Here is a 21,976-nt window from a genome sequence, read left to right on the forward strand (position 1 = left end):
CTCCTGGCTTGGCTGCTAATTTGCCTCCATGTTAAATGCCTCCAAAGCACTAATTAAAATGGAAGGTTCTTGGGTCTCGTCGACAGATGGATCGAGTTATTGGTGGTGGAAGCGGCCACCAGCAGTAATTGCAGCCTGTCCCTGAGCGACTGCCAGTTTGGGCATTCATGAACAGCGCCAGGCTGACAGGGGTCAGGGGGGTCAAACCCACCGAAACGAGAAAAGCAGAATCAGTCCTCTGTTCATCTTTGTGCAACGTTGCTTTTGTGGCGATTAACTATTTAGGTGTTGGAGCTGCTTTTTAGTCCTCCGAATCCCAATTATGCTTCCCTTGTGAATCACTGCAGAAAGTTTGTTAAGTAGAACATGAACACAGCTACTGCGTTCGGAAAAGGTTGCTTCTTTTATTTGACTGACTTAGCTACGTGTTCATCCACTGGACAAGTAGAATTGTATTTTAGTTTTAGAGCAAGTGAGGTGTGCATACAGTAGCATGTTTTTTCAGGGGCGATTAATTTGCACAAAACTTGGAAATCCAGAAGGATAGCAGAGTTTTGAATTGGAGTTAACAGAGATTGGATGTTCTTTGATGTTGTGAACTGAAGTAACTTTTCTCCAGAAACCACTGTATAGCATAGTAGTCTATGAGAAGAAAGATTGGAATATAGTGGGTGCTGAGTGAGAAATTAATTTCTTCATTCAGCTGTTAAATGACATTGTGCTGCTTTTTTATTTTTAAAGTGATAGTGCTATTCTAGAAGACAAAAATAACATTTTAAGTAATTTATGTAACCAAGCTGGTTTAATACAAATATACCTTTCATCCAGCAGAGAGGCTGGGGTTTTGTTGCAGTAAAGCTTCTCTGTAAGTATTTTCCAACTGATGGCAGCACATGGTGTTGTTTTTTTCCCTGCAATACTATGACAAGTCACCACTGAGTTTCATCTGTAAGAAAAATAAGTATAAATTTTAATTTCTGGAAATAATATAATTTTCAAACATGTGTTGCTCTGAGTATTGCCTATGATAGCTGTATGTGAGTCTAAAAGATATGGCTGTGACCAATGAGTTAACATATCTAATACTTTTGGTAGGAATGTAAAAACATTCTTGTGTGTTGTTGCCAAAAATGTATGTACAAGAAGAACTATACTGTTGAATTGGATAGTAAATATGGCTAACGTTTCCAGTTTTAAACTTAATGAGCATATCCATTTTTAATTATTTTTTTGCAGCCTCATGGTTATGATGACTGTGATGAAAAATCTTTACAGGTTTCCGTTGTTTTGGAAACGCAAGGAGTTTCTAACACTTTGTTTTATTGTATCTTTCAGGAAACTAAGTTGGAAAAGTTACAGAAGAATCTTTTCAGTCAAGCACCAAGTCTTCTATTAGACATCAGTGAACAGACTAAGCTTAACACTTGTCAAGCAGAAGGGCCAGTCGCCTTTTACAGGAAGGATTAAAAGTAAACAATGACTCGACTGAGAATTTATGAGCGATTGCTTGGAGCCTGTCTGCTTATCATTCTCCATGTTCAAGGTAAATATGGACTAGTTGAAGTAAGTTTTTCCTCTGTAACTGAGATGTGTATTCCAGTGGTTGGGGTAGAGGTTTCTTTCGTTTGGGGTTTGGTGTTTTTTTTGTTTTGTTCTTGCAGGCAGGTGCCATATAGACACTTCCCTAAAAGGAAGGTCATTGTAGTGGTCATCTGTTGACCAGAAATGCATAATAAACTGTGGAGCAGGTCATTGAACATTTGAGTTTCTGAATTTGTTTCCTATGTATGTGCACCTTTGATCCCTTTAAACCTGACCTACTGAAGAAATTGCAATCTGCAGTTCCTCATGCCTTCTGATGCTCCCAACAGACAAGAAGTGGTATGGCATAACTAACCTAAATAAACTGGTTATGCCGACCTGATGGGTGGAGGTGAGGCTGTGGGGTGTTCACAACAGCCTGGCTACTTGTTTGTGTATCTGTGTCTTTCCAGCCACCGGTTATCAGAAACTTACAGAAATCCAATTGTCATTAGTACTTTTAACTGTCAAATTGGGTTCCGTTAGAAAAACAAATGTATTGTGAACCCACCAATGTGACTGTCTCATGCTCTCTCAGGAACTGAAGCTTAAGGACAAAGCTTGTAACTTGTTTGAGGGGAAAATTCTTTTTATATTTATTTCCTTACTTCTTATTAGCAGCTGTACCTGGCACATCTGGTCCTATAATTGCTTATAGTTCAGAGAAGTGTCATAATAGCAGACTGGCAGCTGAACTGTTAGCGGTGTTGTATTCTCATGTTTGGGACGTGAGCAGCAGCGCTCTGCTGTGTCCACCAAGCCTGTACATCCATACTTGGTCTCTGCGTCAGATTTCTTGTTCTGTCAGCTGTGAGCCTCTCCCATGTTTGAGCTGAGTACGCGGAGATGTCTTTATGTTTCAAGGGAAAGAGGCAAGAGTAATGTCGTGCTGCTGTTTTAATACCTGCATAGAAAAGGGTTTATATTTGTTTTCTGGATTTGTATCAGTTACTGCTTGATTTTGAGATAATCTTTCAGCCATTCGCTTTAAAGAATAACAATTCAATGAACTCATTAAAATGGAGGGAGGAGAGAGCCTGGTAAACACCGAAATGACAATCCTTATGCCCTGTTTCTGGTGTGTACCTGCAGTGTGGATTAGAGGATTTAGCAGACCTGTCTGTATTGGGACTATGCTTGACAACTGATTTTAGAAGCAGAGGTGCATCAAATATATGATGGGTCTGCCCCTTCCAAGTTACTGCTGCAGCTGCTAACCTGGATAGGAGCAAACACTTAGAGCACAACACCCTTAAACATAACCAAAACCTTTATTAAGCAGCAAATATGAGTGACACTGGAGATACTCACCTGGAATTGACCAGGGGTGAACTGTCAACTACACCAGGATTCACGTTAAATCAATAGTGCCTCAGTGCAAGGAGGATCATCTTTTAAGCTCTTTCAAGTGCCATCCCACATGCACATTGACAGCTCAGCTAAGCTTTTATGGAACAGAAGTCCTTTATCTGGATTTGTGCATAACTGCACTTTGTTAAAGATACTTAAAACTGCCATTCTTCCTTTCAAGTTTTCTCTGGGGTTCAGTCCAGGAGGCTACTGAGAGCACGCTACAGAATCGTAAACACTTCTCTTCCAAAACTGGACAAGTGTTCCTGCATAATTGCCAAGTTATGTGAGCACTTTCAGCTTTGTAGTCCGCAGGTGCTGCGAATAGTGTCACCTAACTTCTAGGTTTGGCTTGATTCACTCTGTGTGTGTGTGTGTGAACACATGTGCACACATTTTAGGAGTGGGGAAGAGCATTGGCCTTAATTTGAAGATTTGCCATTGGAGCAAGGATTTCAAGGTTGAAAGCAAAAAAAAGAAACATAATCCAGGCAGAATTCTTCCATCTTAGTTGCGCTAGTTAAGTTGGGAGAGGGAAATTCTCAAAAATATTCCTGTTGTGAACTTAAAATTTTTAACTGGCAATAAATAGCTCAGTCCATTTAGAGAGAAATAGCCTAGTTTGAGTATAGTTGAAGTTTGTAGTACAGATTTACAAATATTTTCAGGTAGCTCTAAGATGATTAGATTCCTAATGGGCACAAATCACAATACTAGAGATTCTAGTGAATGTGACTTTAAATTACATTAATTCTTTCCTTTATCATATTTATTAATAATACTTCAATACAGAACTGATAAATAATATAGCTAAATTAATTTCAAAGCCTGTGAATTTTTTTTCAGTTTCTACAGAATAAATTGCCTTGTCTTAGGAATATTTCCAACTTTCAAATCAATACTGAGCAAGTTCTGAAAGCCATGGGAAAGTTGAGCTTCCTAAAATGTTGTTGCTGCTTTGATGCAAGTTGCCTAAGGGCTTGTTTTCAAACTTGTGAAATACATTCGGGTTTCTAGAGGTAGCGAGTAGGAAAATTCGAGTCTCTCTGCTTCTCCTTAGATTCATGGAGGAGTTGTGCTTGGCAGGGCAGAAAGCATAAGGTTGATAGTCATAAAGTATTTGAATTTTTTGTCGGAAAGAAGAAATCTACAGTGAAAAGTCTAAAAAGTGGAAACTGAAAGTGAAAAAAGGTAGTTTCAAAAAGGAAAATATATGCAGGATGTCACAAAAAAACGCAACATAAAGGCACCAGTAGAGGTGGAGAAGACATGTTATGAGGAATTGAAGGAAATTTGTGTAATTTGCAGAAAGAGGAGGAAGTAGACACATCCAGCATTTGTACTGTCAATGACTGGCACTTGGCTTAATGGTTTGCTCTCACTTATTTTGGAGGCTTTATCAAAATGGAGGGAATTTTGGAGTTTATAACGACCTGAGAGAATGATGACAGCAAGTGTGGCCTTGTATGTGCCATGTATATGTCCACACCAGAATCTTTAACTTGGGGATATAAAAAAAAGTGGCTGCATGCATTGATCAGTGTGAAGATATTCTTGCAACAGCAGCAGGAAGCAGAGGCAATGCCATGGCCTTATTGGTGAAGAGCTGCTGTCTCTCAGGTGGGTGCTGTGGAGCAGAGGGACACAGCGGGGCTACACTTTGGGTTATATCTTCTTCACAGGTTATAGGACTTTTTCACATAGGTTGAGAAATGATCAAAAATAAGTCTGGGTAGCCAGTGGCTAGATCTGACAGCGACCTTCTCAGGAAAAACATTTTTGCATTCCCTCTCTCACTGTGGAAGGCCTTTGCAGTGTCTTTAAACCTGCGACTTGCTCTGTATCTTCATCTGCTGACTTTTGCTCCTCTAAGGCAAGAGGTGGTCACCTTCATGTGAGGTTGAGGACAGTGGTAAATACGGCTTTTGTCTTCTCAGTAGTGCAAGTTTTTAGTTCAGAGAACCAGTTTTACTTCTGAGTACAGCTCGCTCTTTGTTTTTATAATGCATTGATGAACACATTATAATGCACATTGATGTAGCAGAGTAGTTAAAGAACTTAGAAGAATGTGTTTCAGTATTCATTAAATTTTATAGTTTGTTACTCTCAGTTTACTATATGATGTAGCATTAGATATGTGCTTCATCACACCTTTATGTGTTGTTCAGAGACACTGTGAAAGAACAGGATTGTAATTTTTGTAATTTAGTTGGCTAAAAATGTATGAATAGCATTCAGTATGTATGAAGAAAGGTTTATTAAAAGTTACATTTTTAATTAGCCTTAATATTAAATATTAAAGTGGACTTTTAAAAGTTGGCATTGTCCAAAGGTGTGATGAAAAAAACTGCTGAGTTTTGATTTCACTGTCATACTTGTTTATATTCAAAGATTTGATATAGAAAAGAATATTACTTTCTATTTTTTTACTTTTTTGCCTGAAGTTCAGAAATTGCATAGTAGTTACTGAATTCATCATATAGACTAATCTGAAATACAGAAAATATTGTAAAATCTGCAGAAGGAACTTAAAGTTGTCTGAAGCTGATCTCTTGCTTGAGGACAGTGTAGCTTTGCTTACCGCTGATTTCCCCAATTAATGGCGGTATCTGTTTTAAAAACATGGGCAGCAAGCCTGTATTATCAAATATTTGTCTGACTAAAGTTATTTTAATAGCATATTAAAAGATTATATATGTCTTCATTATAATTTCACATTTAGTTTTAAGTAACTTGATTCTTTAAAAGTCCATTTAATTTATATTAGAATACAGTGTATTTATAGGGTTTCTTTAAGTAAAATACAACTTTCTTTTCTCCGGCTTTTGTACTGAATACATGAGAAGAGAGAGCAGTTGTCTTCAGAAATGACTTTTCTGGCAAAGGGAGGTGGGAGCAGAGCCCAGGTATTGCTGGTTGGCAAGGTAGCGAGGCAAGGGCTGCCTGGCTGTGGTGAGCGCTGGTGTAGCTCTTGGGAGAGCTGGAGGGTGGCAGAGAGAGATTTTAAACAAGTAGTCTGGGAACGTGCTGTGATTTTTAGGAACCAGTTCTGCTAGATGGAGCTACCTCCAACATGCCTGGTCTTTGGAGATCACAGCCTTGATGTATAAAAAAACACTATAGGGAGAATTATGGTTAACATGCCAGACACAGAGCTCATAGAAGCAGGTAAGATGTTTTCTTTGCACTCCTAATTTTTTTTCTGATTATTTTTAATTATTTTGTGTTTTAAGAAGAAGTGCTGGTATTTTACTCAATCTGACTCAGTTGTACTGAAGTTTAACTCTCGTAGCAGTACGTGTTCAGTCACTGTGAAAGCTTGTGATAGGCATAAAGGCAAAATGTCTTTGTTAAAGTGGATGATTTTGCATCAGTCTGCATCCTAAAGCAAGAAAAATAGTTTAAAAGTACCACACAAAATTTCAACTTATGTCTTTTTCATAAGAAAGGTGTATCTAACATAAAGAGGTTTGGTACAACTTTCAACCTTTATGAAAAAAGCCCAGTGTGGGCAAAGCCTGAGCATCAGCTTGCCGCAGCAAACAGCTTTAGCACCAGCATGGAGGCGGGTGAAGCCGATCTTCTGACGAAGATCCTTTTTATTTAATTATTGAATATATTGAAGTTTCCTGGCTTGGGTCGGAATAGCTACAAAGAAATGCTGAGTACTGTAGTTCAGCAAGGATAAATCCCTTTTAAGGATAATGTGCTCTGGAATACAAATGTTTTTATGTGGAACATCTATATTATTAGAGTTCAGAAAGCTATTGAACAACTTGAATGCTGTAGGCTACTGGCATAGCATTGCAACTTGATTTGTGGAGGTAGAGGAGATACAGTTAAGTAAGAAATTACAGGCACAATTTGGCTTTTGTATTTGTCTTTCCCTTACTGCTCTCTCTCTGCATTTCTTAAGAGCTGCTTATGGGTTACACAAATCTTTCTTGTATCAGAAGACTTGAGGAAATTATATATGCATCCTGGCATTGAGCTGCAACCAAGTTAGCTCAGTTTTTAGGGGTTAATAACACTTCACTGTCATGCAGTTCTTTGAATAATCTGTATGTTTGATCAAGGGCTGGATATGATACATTGGCAGACGTTGTTCGTTTTTGTTAAAAAAAGATTAATTTTAAACAGAAAGCTATTTAAATGTCTATCTGTAACAGTTGTTCGCAGTTTTAGAAATTTAAAATTAATCAGAATGTATGAGACAGTGTTGTAAAGGGGCAGAGCAAATGACAAACTTGGAACTTGAAGTCCCATCATCTTGTTTCTCTCTGTCTTATGCTGAGGTTACATGACAAGAGGACAACGTTCCAGCTTGCCAACACTGATTTTTCATTGAACGTTGTTAAGTTTTTGAAATGTAGTTAAACATACATTATAGAGCAGTTCATATGTTTGACAGTATCGATACTATGATTCTCAAGGCTGGACAAATAATCTGAAATTGGTCCAGGATCCTGAACAAGTACTCCAGTGCATGGCAGTTCATTTGCTTCTAATGGATGTTGTTTTGCCCCACCAGTCCTGTGCAGTTTACAGGTAGAGGGTAGCAAATAATGGAGGAAGAAGTTGTGCTGTGCCTGATATCTCTCAGTACTGTATTTTAGGGCAAATTTTTTTTCCTTTGAAGGTAGGTGTATTAACACAGAGCACTTAGACCTTTGAAGGTTATGTACAGTTTGTGCATGTGTGTTTTTTAGCCACACCACAGAGCTGACAACTGCATGTGTCATGGAGAAGCAACCATTAATTACATCATCAAGTAATGTGGTGTCACAAGATCCCTAAACATGATCCTCCCTTTCTCTGTGCTGCTCCCAGAAGAAAGATAAAGCAATGTGAATGTTTGGGAGGTGAAGCTCTGAGGGTGGGGATAATGAGAACACTGGTGCAAGAAGTTCAGGTGGTTCCTGAAGCAAGATATTGTTTAGGCATATGTTTCATTCACCCTTGTTCATTTATCTGGTGTCTATTAACCAGGAAAACCAGCAATGAGACATCCTGTGATCCCGTTCAGACCTTGATCTGCCCTCTTAACATCTCAGGTGAATGGAAGCCAAATCACCTTGTGCTTTCAACTCCTTCCCCATACCCAGGATCTTTAAGATAGACACTAATCTCTCTTACAATGTTTTTTTCTTCCTTCCCTGGATATTCAGTTAAACTCCTGCTTAATAAGAGTTCTCTTCACAATCACAGAAAGTAAAAATTGAAAAGTCAATTCCTTGCCACCCTCCTTGGTGCAATCCAGAACCTGTAAGAAGAAAACAGGCTACCATGGAGTCTTACTTCTCTATCACATTACTAAGATAATGAAATTGTAGTGTGATTTTGCTTTGAATAAAAGTCTTTGCCTTATAGGCAAAGATGCTGGTTCTTTGAAAATACACTTAGCTATTTTGGATTTTGTACGTGTTCTTCATAAATCTTGTACAGTTCATCGTAATAAGAGAGAAAATGTATCCCATCTCAATTTTAGAGTTTTAAAAAAAAAAAAAAGAGTTCCTTAATTCCTCTTCTAAGAAACTGAAAAAACGCTGCATTCAGTGCTCAGGTTAGGAGGATGGATGAGTGACTGTGAGACACAGATCATTAAGTATTCAGACTTTTAACATGGGGAATATCCTTGAAGATAAAGGATGGGTTTATAACATTAATTAGGAAAGAAACATTAGTAGTTCAACAGAATTAAAAAGACAGTATTTGTACATATGCAGTGGCTTTTCCTTCAAATATTAAATAATTACCTGTCCTGTGAGCAGGTAAGGATCTCTTAAATGTGAATACAGCATGCTGTATTCCCATCTGTGGCACAGTTTCAAAATGAACTTTCGGCTTATGCTGGGAAGAAATCTGAAGAAATCTGTAGAAAGAGAAAGGACAGATAGAGGAGCTGCTATTTCATATGTGCAGAATTCCTTTTAGTTCAATTGGAAATTCCTACTGCACAGGTAGACTGTTATTCTGGTGCTGGACCTTCTTTGTTGTTGCCTGTACATACTGGGAATGTTTAACTCGGGCATTACTAAAGCAGTCTTTGAATATTTAACTCGGGCATTACTAAAGCAGTCTTTGAGAACTACATTTCAGATAAAACATGGCAAAGTGATTTGAGGTTTTAGATAAATGGTGAAATACTTCTTTAGGATACATTCCTGGTTGTAAATGAAAAAAGGCAGAGTTTCATTGCTTTTGGAGAGTTGCTGAATCAATATTACAATAATGCACTGGGTGTGCTATATTAATTGGATAAGGAAGTCTGCAAGTCTGCTTTTTTTTAGAAAAATAAGATCACATTTCTGAAATACTTAATTGCACATTTGGATGAATGGTATAGTGGATGTTATAACAGAGTCATACAGAGGGTGGTGTCTGCGCAGGGTTTTTATCAAGTTTTTCTACACATCTTTCAAGTAAGGTACAAGAAGAGAGTAATGTTCTCATTATTCTCCAGCTTCTTTTTGGTGGGTTTGACAGGAAACCACAGGAATCTGTTAAAGGAGACTTGAGTTTCCTGGTCAGATTATTTTTTTTTAATTGTTAGATAAATTGAAATTTTTATTGTGACATCTTTCTGAGAGGTACTGAAGTACCTAATTTTTTAATTATCACTGAGTTTGTAAAAGCTTCTATCAGTTCTAACTGGCTGTTCTTTTTGCACACTGAGCCTTCCACAAGAGGCTTGCTATGAATTATGTCAGTGTTGATGATAGTCTGTTCAAAATTTTCTACTTTATTTGGTTCATATGTTGAAGACTTAGAGCCAAGAATGCTGTGAGTTGATGGACAGAAAGCAATACTTTTTTTGGTAAAATTATGTGTGATAAAACCAGAAGAGATGGATAAAGATGTTCTCATCTCATATACTGGTCATAAAGCATATTCCAAATGAGGCAGATAAGGTTCCTAAATTTTTTTTTCTCAATGTTCTTTGCTGAGAAGAAAACAGATGGAATTTTTCTTCCAAATGCTTATGTTCACAAAAGCACTTTAATAATATGATCTAGAAAAAATGATGCTCATCTCTCCTACTGTTGCAAAATTAAGGGCTACTTGGAACATAATTTAGCGCTATTTTTGTTCTGTGAAAGCTGGTTTCTGTGGATGTTCATGTCATTTACTGAAACTTAATTTGCAAATAAGATTTACTTCAGCTCTGTTTTGAAGTAATAATGCATACAGAGATCAAAACACCCAAGAGATTTTGGAGTTATTACTGCTCTTCTATGAGACTGTGAATCCATAAAAAATTACCTCAGTTCAGAAAGTTAGAAAATTGCATATTAAGTACGTTCAGTCATGCATAAAATTATACTGTTGCGGTTATCAAGCGGTCAGCATTTTGGTTTTCTAAACACGTGAGTGGAAAAGGTTTTCTTCAGAAAATTCTTACTAGTTCTATTATTATTTTTCTACCTCACCTCAGAAAGGGAAAATATACTCTTTCTGGTTATATTGATTATGGTTGGAAGGTATGCTATTGAGATACAGATGTTTGAAATAAGTATTTCTAGAATAAAATTATTAACTCAAATTTCTGCCATAATCTTGAGATAAGAGTGTCTTGTATAGTTCATTTTTTGTTAATATAATTACTCTCTTGTTGTGTTTTGCCTGTAAAGCTCTGGTACAATTACAGAGAGATGCAAAAACATTTTCTTTGCTTTTCTATTTTTCTTTTTAATGTTCACATCAAAATCTAGACAGCATGCTTCATGGCACAGGAATGAAGACAAATGCTGACCAAAAGAAACAAGCAAATGGAGTTACACTTGCTCCAGAGGACACTTTACCTTTTCTTAAGTGCTACTGCTCAGGACATTGTCCAGATGATGCTATTAATAACACGTGCATGTAAGTATGGCATACATAGAAAAGGCTCTTTGAAGCAGCTCGTTTTTGTGAGAGAATATACTCTCTCCGGAGTGTTGACTGAGGTCCTGTCGGGCGATCTGGTCACAGTTTGTTTGAAACTCACAGATTCTGTGGAGAGCTGAGCACTACACTCACAGTCATCTATATTTGCGTACAATCCTGCTCTCCCCATACCTTCGAACCATTTGCAACCAGTCATTTTGGCCCCAGCAACTGCTTTGGAGGGATGAGGTTTTAAGTAACCTGTAGCATTTTATAACTGGGTGAGTATTAAATGACCCTAATCTAGACCTCTGATATGATCCCCTGCTTGCCTAGTCTAATGCTTCTTCACCTAGTAGTCAAAAGGTAATGTTATCAACATACCCATTTACTGAGAATTCTTCCTGTTATGTGTTCGTTAGTTGTGGAGTGCGAGGGAAAGGCAGGGGAAAAAAAGGAAAACCTTTGAACATACAGGAAGGAACAGGAGGGTAGGTTTGACTTTGATAGGCAAAAGAATCCTCCAAACAGACTCATGCATTGTATGCTTGCATAATATGTTTTTTTCATGTAATGAAAAATTGGTTTTCCTTTTTCCTTTTTTCTCTTCGTTTGCAGTTTCATATTTAAAGCCTTTCTGTCTTCTTCCTAAAGAATTAGTATAAAGACACAGAATAGAAGACATGCTTTTTGATATCGTGAGTCTTTACTTTAACACGTACTATTAAGCCTCTTCAAAGCTGTCACTTGACAGATAAAGCAGATTTTGTGGAACTCAAGGAGATGGAATAAACACTACTATCTTTTTAAATTTAAACGTAGTATTTTGCAAACATAGTTTTGCATCTAGAAAATGTTCGGTTACGATCCAGTATTTTGTCTTTCAGTTCCTTTGGTATTAACTTTTTACTTTGTATTGCCCCCTAGTGTGTGCAGTCAGTATAGGCCCTATTAATTTTTTACCTCTTAACTAATGGCTGTATAGATCCTTATCCTGCTAAAAAAGCCACTAGAGTTAATAACACACAGTGTTCAGGTTCAGGGCATTTTATGGCATTATGCTTCTTAAATCTGCATATCTTTACATAATTCAAGTAACAAAACTCTGGCAAATAAAAATATTTCTCAATTTGTTTTCTTCAGTATCTGTATTGAGGGAACAAATGAATTTTGATTTACTTAATAAAAAATTTTACAGGTATTGAAAGCACAGATCTACCATTGCCAATTGGTTTGGGATTCCTTACAAATATTGCTGACATTTTAATGTAGTATAGAAATCACAGCAGTTGTATAAAGAGGTAATGGAGCATTGAAGTGATATTTCTTTGAAAGAATGTAGGTAGTTTGTTACTGTCAATTTCAGAAAGTGGATTTGGGTGTTTATTTTGACCTAAAAGCTGAATATTTGAGAGAGCTTACATGGGAAAAGTATAGCTGAGTTTCTGACCTTGAAATAGCCACCTTTCCCATACTGGGACTTCTCTTTGAGAATTTATCTTCTTCACGGTTTCAAGAACAGACGCAAGTGAATTTTATTACTTTTTTTAAACTATAAAATTTTAACATCCATGCAGTGTTCTATTTGAAAATACTGTGGAAGTCTTTTGTTCTCAAACTATATGGTAACCGCTCTGTTATAGAAGTTTTCTAGAAACTGCCATCTTAGTATTCTTGTTGGGTTCGTGGTCAGCTGCTGATGCATGCTAAATAACAAACATGCTGGTAAAGCACAAGTGATATATGTGTTCCAGAACTAATGGACATTGCTTTGCTATCATTGAGGAAGACGAACATGGAGAACCCACACTTGCTTCTGGCTGCATGAAGTATGAAGGTTCAGACTTCCAGTGCAAGGTAAAAAAATGAGATATCATTAAATAATTTGGAGTTGCTTATTTTGTACAGTTCATTTGACAGAGAGCATAATCATAAGAAGTTGTCTTCACAGATTACATGAGAGTTACCGTAAAGCTTGATCAACATACACATTTTATAAACTGGGTATATGTTTTCCTGTCCAACATAAATCTTTTCTTTTCTTCCTAGAAGAGTTATTGTTAATTGCATGAATATAACTTTTAATTTAAATGGGTATAATTTCATAGACTGTTTACTTTAGAATTTCTTTATTGGTTGCAAATGTTGGAACTGAAAGCACAGTTAATGAAGCAAGGATTGGTTTAGAAGACGAGGATGTAGCTCTAGCTGGACAAATCAGTATTGCCTTGGAAGACTGGATTTTGCATTTTGGTTTTGTCACATTGCTTACATCAAACAAACTTTTCAGAGATTGCTGATTGCTTCCCACCTCCCAATTGTATCACTGTTTTTGATAAAACAAAATTTAAATCTTTAGAACTTCAGTTTCTATATAATGTGCCTATGAGTAGCACTGCTGTTTGGAAGCACTGTTGACTTATTACAGCTGTGGATGTTCAGGGTTACTGCAAATCAGATCTGGGATGTTATGATTACCACTTGAAATTATTCTTGTATTTATATATTAGTGTCTTACTTTCAGAATGATTTTCACGCCCCTCCATCTTTTATATGGTGTCCTGAAGATGTTTGTGAGGCAAACAGTGCTACTATGATGCATGCAAGAGAAAAACTTCTAAAGGGATTAGGTGTTTTTTTTGTCTTAAGAGCGCTATTTTTTTAACACACAATTAACGGCTTTTGCTCAAGCTTAAAATTTTGGCAATAGTAACATAAGTAGAAACCATCTATTTCTGTGCACCAAATAAAAAAAGTTCTGTGAAAAAAACCTATTGTGAACATAGAACATGTACACCCAAAGAAATTATATGATGCCTGTTTGCAAATGTGAAATTCTCTCACGCATTAAATGGTGAGGTTCAACTGTTTTTGTAAATAGAATAGTTTAGACTTTTGTCTATGCTGTTGTATCCATAGTGTCGCCTATCTCTGTCCTAGCTGATCGCTTCAAAATTTATTCAATTCTCCTTCAACAGGACTCGCCTAAAGCACAATTACGTCGAACAATTGAGTGCTGTCGGACTGATTTCTGTAATCAGGATTTACAACCAACATTACCACCACTTGACAGTGCAGGTAAATAGTTCCTAGATGTTCATGCTGCTACCAATAGATGCTATGTAGATTTTCTTCTTTCTGATCAACAGATAAAAGTAAGGAGAAAATGCACTTACAGTGTAGTTTCTACAGCCTGTTTTCTTTTTAAATTGTTTTCTTAATCTCTGCTCTGCTTTTGCTGTGGTGAATGTATCTTAATAGTTAATGTCAGAATACTTTTTTTTTATCTACTGCAAATTTCTTCTTTCTGTTGTTCCCAGTGAACATAATTCGTTTTCAAGTGCTTACGCACTTGAAATCCTGTAAATCCTTAATTTCTCTTTCTAAGAACTAACAAGAGATGACCAAAACCAACAGCTTAAAAATCTCAAGTTAAATATTTTTTTTGGTTGTCTGTCATCCAACTATTGGGTAAGGGAAAGGCTGTCGATACCGTCTACCTAGACAATACCTTGACACTGTTCCCTGCAGAATTCTTACGGAAAAACTGGCTGCTCATGGTTTGGATGAGCATACAATCTCCTGGATAAAACACTGGCTGGACGGACAGGCCCAAAGAGTGGCAGTCATTGGAGTTAAATCCAGCTGGCAGCTGGTCACAAGTGGTGTTCCTCAGGGCTCAATGTTGGGACCATTTCTGTTTAACTTCTTTATCGGTGATCTTGATAAGGACTTAGAGTGTGTCATCAGTAAGTTCACAGATGACACCAAGTTGGATGTTAGGGTGTGTTGATCTGCACAAGGATAGGGAGGCTCTACAGAGAGACTTGGACAGATTGGATCAATGGGCCAACGTTAACGGGATGAGCTTCAACAAGGCCAAGTGCCAGGTCCTGCACTTGGGAAACACCAACCCCCTGCAATGCTGCAGGCTTGGGGAAGTGTGGCTGGAGAGCTCTCTGGCAGAAAGGGACCTGGGAGTTCTAATCAACAAGCCGCTGAACACGAGCCAGCAGGGTACCCAGGTGGCCAAGAAGGCGAGTGGCATCCTGGCTTGTATTAGTGTGACCAGCGGCAGTAGGGGAAGATTGTCCGCCTGTACTTGGCACTGGTGAAGCCATACCTTGGGTGTTGTGTCCAGTTTTGGGCATCTCAATAAAAGAGAGATATTGAGGTGCCAGAGTGAGTGCAGAGGAGGGCAGCAAAGCTGGTGAAGGGCCTGGAGAATAAATCTTATGAAAAACGATTGAAGGAGCTGGGGCTGTTTAGTTGGAAGAAGAGGAGGCTGAGGGGACGCCTCATCACCCTCTACAACTGCCTAAAAGGACGTTGTAGAGAGGTTGGTGCTGGTCTCTTCTCACAGGTAATTAGCAATAGAACAAGAGGGAATGGCTTCAACAGGGTAGGTTTAGACTGGATAAAAGGAAAATTTTTTTCACAGAAAGAGTAGTCAGACATTTGAAATAGGCTGCCCAGGGAGACATCACCATCCCTGAATGTGCTTAAAGGTCATCCAGATGTGGTATCAGGGGATATGGTTTAGGGGTGAACTTTGTAGAGTAGGGTTAGTGGTTGGCCTTGATGATCCCAAGGGTCTTTTCCAACCTGAACGATTCTGTGATTCTGTGAAATTAAAATATCTCTGCTTTCCTGGTTGAAATCCTTGCTTTGATACTAAAACACTGTAAATTGTGTGATTTCTTGTGAACTGGTACGTTATATGTATCAGCTGTCTTGCTTCCTTTTTGCAAGTGACTCTACATACTGTCATAGAATCAGGAGACTGGGTGAGAGTTGGACAGGACCTCAGGAGATCGTATGGTCCAACCTCTCTGCTTCAAACAGGACCACCTAGAGCCGGTTACACAGAACCATGTCCAGGCGACTTTTGGATGTCTCCAAGGAGGGAGACTCCACAGACTCCTTGGGCCACCTGTGCCAGTGCTTCACTCTCACCGAAAGAAGTATTTCCTGATGTTCAGACAAAGCCCCTTGTGTTTCATTCATAGTCACATTTGTACACATTCATGCACAAAACGTGAAAATACGTCTAAACAAGCTGTGTACAATAAATGTTTAATGAAAAGACTTTGATAACTTTGCCTTTTTTTTATATAGATGGACTTTTTGATGGCAGCATTCGTTGGATGGCAGTGTTGATTTCTATGGCAGTCTGCATAATTGTCATGATCATCTTATTTAGCTGCTTTTGTTACAAGTAAGATAAGTGCTTTCTTTATTGGCAACTTTTTTAATTTTCCAGAAGAGTGCAAACACAACAGTTATTTTGTAAATGTACTGAGTTAATCATGTATATATATTTCTGACAAGACTAGATTGAAAGTGAAACTGTTGTGATTTAATTTCATGTTTCTGTGGCTAGTAGTGTGTGTTGCTAGGTAAAAAGTAATACTGACAGCATAAAATTTAAGTGAATTTGATCCCTTCCTCTGGCTACGAAGTATTTACCATTTTCTAAGCTACATATAATTTCAGTGCTGTAGCATCTAGTAAACAGGAATGTCTTAGTGCTTTTTATGTATTTGAATCATTGGTCACTTTTGATATTTAAATTCCGTTTACTTCTGAGATCACCTTTGTAAAGTGCTCTTGCAAACCTGAAGTAATGAGGATGTGTTTTATAACTTTTCCTTTTCCGGCTCTATTTCAAAACTAAGTAATAGACCAGCTGAGCTATGGCAATGCATGCAGGCGCGTTTTAAGAGATGATGCTTTCTTCTGTCAGCTCCAGCCCTGGGCTGGACATGATTGTTCTTCTGGCGGTTACAGCAGAAATGGGCATCCGTCGGCCTCGTCTGCCCTGGTTCTAGGTTCAGTCTGTTAGTTTAAACCCAAACCAGCGGTGCTGTGCTGGTAACACTGGCTGGGAGGTCAGGATGAAAAATGCTGCCTTTCCACCTGACTCATGATTAAGTGACATGCCTCTGCAGGCTTTAGAGCTTCTTAGTATTGAAAAACTATGTAACTTACACTTCTGAAAAAACATAGTGCAGTAATATCTGATTTTTTTTCTTTTAAGAAAACTTGTACTTAAATCACTATTTTCCTACATATTCCTTAGATAATTTTTTATTTCGAAGAGTGTTTTGGAGTTCAGCTTAACTCCTCCTGTTACTTTTGCAGGCACTACTGTAAATCGATGGCAAAGAGGCACTGTTATAATCGTGACCTGGAGCAAGATGAAGCATTTATACCAGCTGGGGAGTCATTAAAAGACCTCATTGACCAGTCACAGAGTTCTGGAAGTGGATCAGGACTGCCTTTGCTGGTAAATCACACACTAAGATTTTTCTTCACTGAACGTCTCTCCATCAGAAACAAAGTTTGGTTTCTGCCTAATGCCTAGAATAAAGCATGGTAATTATTTTACATGCAATTACTGGGAAAGGTACCGTACAAACTACACATCTGTGAAAGTCCATCTTCACATGATTAACTGAAATGAAGTGCAAAATGAGATTATATGTTAGGAAATATGTTGGCATCAGCAAAATGTAAAGAAAAGTTAGAGCCTTACAGACATTAAGATAAAAATGCAATGAATGGATAATACAAGTATCAAATTGAGCAAACTCAAAGTTTGTGGGGGTTTTTCTTAGTATCCACTGTAAAATAGATTTTCCTTTTATTGGCTGATAGTCGTTCATTACTTTTGATTAACCACCTTATATAATGCTTGCATAAAAATTAGCCAGCAAGACCCATGACTGTAATAGACAAATTGAATGCAAGAGAATGCATCTGAATTAAATAAGAAGTTGAGCTGATTTAATCTTTTGTGTTCGTTTTACAATTCTTTCTTAGAGGCAGCAGCGATAATGAATTTGAAATGGGAATGGTGGAAAATAATATAGAAAAAATGATACAATGGGATCAAAATTCAGAGCAATTCAAGCTTGAAAAGTAGCTTGTCTCGGTACTTTTGCTTAATCGATAGGTTTCCCTTTTCCACCTCCCCCTCATTTAGTTATTTTTCTTAAAATTTTTTTTTTCTTCCCTAGGTTCAGCGCACTATTGCCAAACAAATTCAGATGGTGAGGCAAGTTGGAAAAGGACGATATGGTGAAGTGTGGATGGGCAAATGGAGGGGTGAAAAAGTTGCAGTGAAAGTGTTTTTCACCACAGAAGAAGCCAGTTGGTTCCGAGAAACAGAGATTTACCAAACTGTTTTAATGCGTCATGAGAACATCCTTGGTAAGGAAGGAGTGTGTTGGCTGCCAGAGGGTTTGTAGGAGAGTGAAGGAGGAGGAGGAGTTCTTGATGGGCAGCTTGAGATGGGGTATGTGGTGCATTCGATGGAATAAACCACATGGGTGTCCCTTACTATATGCTAATAAAACCTTATTGAAAGAGTAGAATCTTGCTGCTCTGGGTCGGAAGTGTGTCTGCAATCTCTTGGCTCAAAGACTGGAATGGTGACCTCGTGTATAGTCGAAATGCGAGAGCTTTTACCTGTTTCCCTCGTGAAAAGAAATAATGTATCTTCTGATACAGTGTACGACAGTGTGGCTGTAGGAAATCTTACTAAATCTGCTGCATAAAAAAAATTATGTACAACTAAATTGTAACTTTGTTTATATATTTCATAGGTTTCATAGCTGCAGATATTAAAGGCACTGGCTCCTGGACACAGCTATACCTGATCACAGATTATCATGAAAATGGATCATTGTATGATTTTCTGAAATGCACTACACTAGACAACAGGGCTCTCCTCAAACTGGCTTATTCTGCTGCCTGTGGTCTGTGCCATCTGCACACAGAAATTTATGGGACACAAGGCAAGCCTGCTATTGCACACAGGGACCTCAAGAGTAAAAACATCTTGATAAAGAAAAATGGAACCTGCTGCATTGCTGACCTGGGTCTTGCAGTCAAGTTTAACAGGTAGATGAACCTTTCCCTGAAGGGAAATATTGTTAATATTGCACCAGATGTCCAGTTTAAAAGGAAGGTGGAATCAATTGTTTGCATGCCTCCAGTCTGGGGTTTTTCAGTTTTGTGAGTAAAATGCTGTTCTTTCTTGTAGTTCCATTATAAATTATCTCATAGAAAATTTGAGCAGTGTAAAGGGAGTTGAAACTTAATTGAATAAGTAACACAATAATAACATTATTGAATACTTTTTTTTTTGTTTCAGTGGAGCTAGAAAATTGTCTTTTACTACAACAGTGCAAAAACAATTTTCTGAGTTGTTAGTGGTTTTTAATTCTGATTTTTCGTATGTGTTTTCAGCATCTTGCAAAAGAAGCAGTAAAGTGTCAACTTCCCTAATCACTATCATTTTTCTAGATAATCTTTTTTGGGGAAGTACAATGTATTTCAAGTATAGTATTTAGAGGGGAAATAAAAGAAAATTTCATTTTTAAGTGAAAGCCTTTCAATTGCATTATACAGTATTTCATACCATTTCTTTTAATAGTCCAGAATTCACTAACTTCCTAATATTTTCATTTAGTGACACAAATGAAGTTGATGTTCCCTTGAATACTAGAGTGGGAACAAAACGTTACATGGCTCCAGAGGTCCTAGATGAGAGCCTCAATAAAAACCATTTCCAACCGTACATCATGGCTGACATCTACAGTTTTGGGCTGATCATTTGGGAAATGGCTCGGCGCTGTGTCACAGGAGGTAAACTGTGAAATGTTCTCTATGAAATCTACCAGGCCTTTGTCTCACCATACTTCTCTGGGAAATACTGTAGTCAAGCCTGCTCTGTTAATAGGCTTGTGGTCTTTAAAAGCAGGAGTAAGAGTCTGTCCAGAGTACAGCTTGAAAATCACCAAACCAAAACTTTTTGATTGTTGCAATTAAGCATCTCGGGCTTTTTTTTATTCCTTGCTTGAAAAGCAGTGTCTGATCTGGGAGAAGTAGTGGGATGCAGATGTATTTCACTCCTCTGCTGTTTATAGACCTCCAAAATTTAAGTAATGATATGGTATTCTTATGTTATGCTTTCTTGTATTTCTGGCGTCATTCAGTTTTCTCCTTACACATACTATTTTTGTGACTCATCTGTCCTTTTCTTTCATGCTTCTTTTGTCACCTCATGATCTCTACTTGTATTCTCCCATCTTATGCTTTTCTCCCTGTTTCTTTGTAGAAAGTAGTGTATTAGAAGATGTTAAATACTATATTGAGTATCAAAGTCAAAGGGTCTGGAAGTAATTATTATTAGCTATTCAACTTAATATTCATAATATTGGAGCTTTCCTGGTAAATGTCTGATTCTTAGGGTGAAATTTGCAAATTTTTATCACAGTGTAACAGTGTGGTGGATTTACCTTGGCATGAAATTGAGTTAATTTTTGCTTCAGGCTAAGATGTGTAGCTGTGGATGTATAGATCTATCATTATTGTTTTTTTTTATGATTCTTGATCTTTGATAATTATCTCCAGGTATTGTTGAAGAGTATCAGTTGCCATATTATGACATGGTGCCAAATGATCCATCCTATGAGGACATGAGAGAAGTGGTGTGTGTCAAACGTCTACGCCCAGTAGTATCGAATAGATGGAACAGTGATGAAGTGAGTATGCTCAAAGGAAGAAATAGTTCAGTTTTTTCATTAATATGGAAAGATATTTTGTTTTAATAGATATTAAAACATTGTAAAATAGGGACTAGATTCAGACATTCTGATATTTTGAAAACCTCACAGCAACAAAAGTAGAAAGGTATTTTGAAATTAATTCAAAATACCATATTTTTTATGTATATCTTTTTGGTGATCTGAGGGAAAGATACCTTAAAGCACTGTCTAGGTGTACAAATACCTGTGTAACTGAGCTCTTCTTCTTAGATAGTGGAATATTTTTCTGAGTTTTGATTGAAGCTAAAACTTAAATGAGTTTATAATTGAGTTTTTTTAGTCTTCATGTATATAGCATACTGGTTTGTGGCATAAGGTATTTCATAGAGTATGTTTTCTCTGTGTTTGTAGATGTTGTCTTTTTATTTTTTACTGGTATGCTCCAGGGCAAGCTGTGATGTAGCTAAAATATTAAATTTAAGTTTGTGTTTAAGGGACCACAGGTGAGCTTGAGTATATGAGATGTAACTATTTCACATAGCAAGCTAGGTATGCAATATCCTTTCTTCCTCAAATCCATGTTTTTCATGTCAGTTTTGAATGCTGAAAGACCTTTTGTCACATCTTGATTTTCAGTGAAAAAATTCTCTGTGGTTTTTCTGCCATATATATGGAGATTTTTCCGCTTATTGCTACTGTTTTTGTACTGCTGTTCTTGAATTGTAATAATCATAGAATCATAGAATGGCCTAAGCTGGAAGGGACCTTAGAGATCATTTGAATCTAGCCTCCCTGCCGCCAGGGACGCGCCGCCTGTCGACTAGATCAGGCAACACATGGGGACCGAGTGGGAATCCAACCCGCGACCTTAGCGTTGTTAGTGCTACGCTCAACTGACTGAGCTAACCGGCCCCTCGATAATAAGTTCTGATAATGCATCTTTGTGAAACTATAAAGAAACACTTCAGTTAGTTCTGGCTATTGTAATACTAGGTAGTGAAGAGGAGGAGAGAGAGTTGGGAGGTGGTTGTTGGTGATTTTAATTTTTTTTTTCAGTTAATATGTTCATAATCGTTCTTTATCAGCAGTTTTGCAGAAAATGTAGAAGTTGCGCATTTGGATTGAAGACTGCTATAATCTGGGCTTGGCAGTGATTCGACATGATATGTACCTTGGATCTGTCAGTTGTTACAGCAATGTTTCTTTGTTTTTTATTTTACAGTGTTTAAGAGCAATATTGAAATTAATGTCTGAATGCTGGGCTCATAATCCTGCTTCAAGGCTCACCGCCTTGAGGATCAAGAAGACACTTGCCAAGATGGTGGAATCACAAGATGTAAAGATTTGACGTAGTAAATTGATGCTGGAGAGCAAAAGCTGGACTCCTAGATCTTCTCACTCAAACATGGGTGAGACCTATGTGGAAAGAGGAAATAACTGAGTTTCAGTATATTTTCTCAGCACACTTCTACAGGCTGCTAATCAAATCTTTCAGTACTTCATAGACTGTGATACTGAGAGGCTCTGGACACTACACGCTACGTATATGGACAGCCTTGATACAATACGCGTTTTGGTTTGTTTGAGCTGCGTCAAGACTTCAGTCATACTTAGTGAGTCTC

The 21,976-nt window shown here is 37.6% G+C and overlaps 1 protein-coding gene across 1 annotated transcript; it reads left to right on the forward strand.

Annotated features, from left to right (window-relative positions):
* Positions 1-1,476: 1,476 nt before the first annotated feature.
* Positions 1,477-21,976, forward strand: BMPR1A (bone morphogenetic protein receptor, type IA). Its single transcript, XM_009875476.1, has 11 exons — positions 1,477-1,544; positions 10,633-10,794; positions 12,552-12,654; positions 13,776-13,869; positions 15,916-16,015; positions 16,942-17,086; positions 17,820-18,012; positions 18,408-18,705; positions 19,277-19,452; positions 20,221-20,351; positions 21,577-21,976. The coding sequence occupies exons 1-11, from the start codon at positions 1,477-1,479 to the stop codon at positions 21,700-21,702; spliced, it is 1,596 nt and encodes a 531-aa protein (XP_009873778.1). The 3' UTR covers positions 21,703-21,976.

This window comes from Apaloderma vittatum, unplaced genomic scaffold (genome assembly GCF_000703405.1).
Source record: "Apaloderma vittatum isolate BGI_N311 unplaced genomic scaffold, ASM70340v1 scaffold6788, whole genome shotgun sequence".
In the NCBI taxonomy this organism is placed as follows: Eukaryota; Metazoa; Chordata; class Aves; order Trogoniformes; family Trogonidae; genus Apaloderma; species Apaloderma vittatum.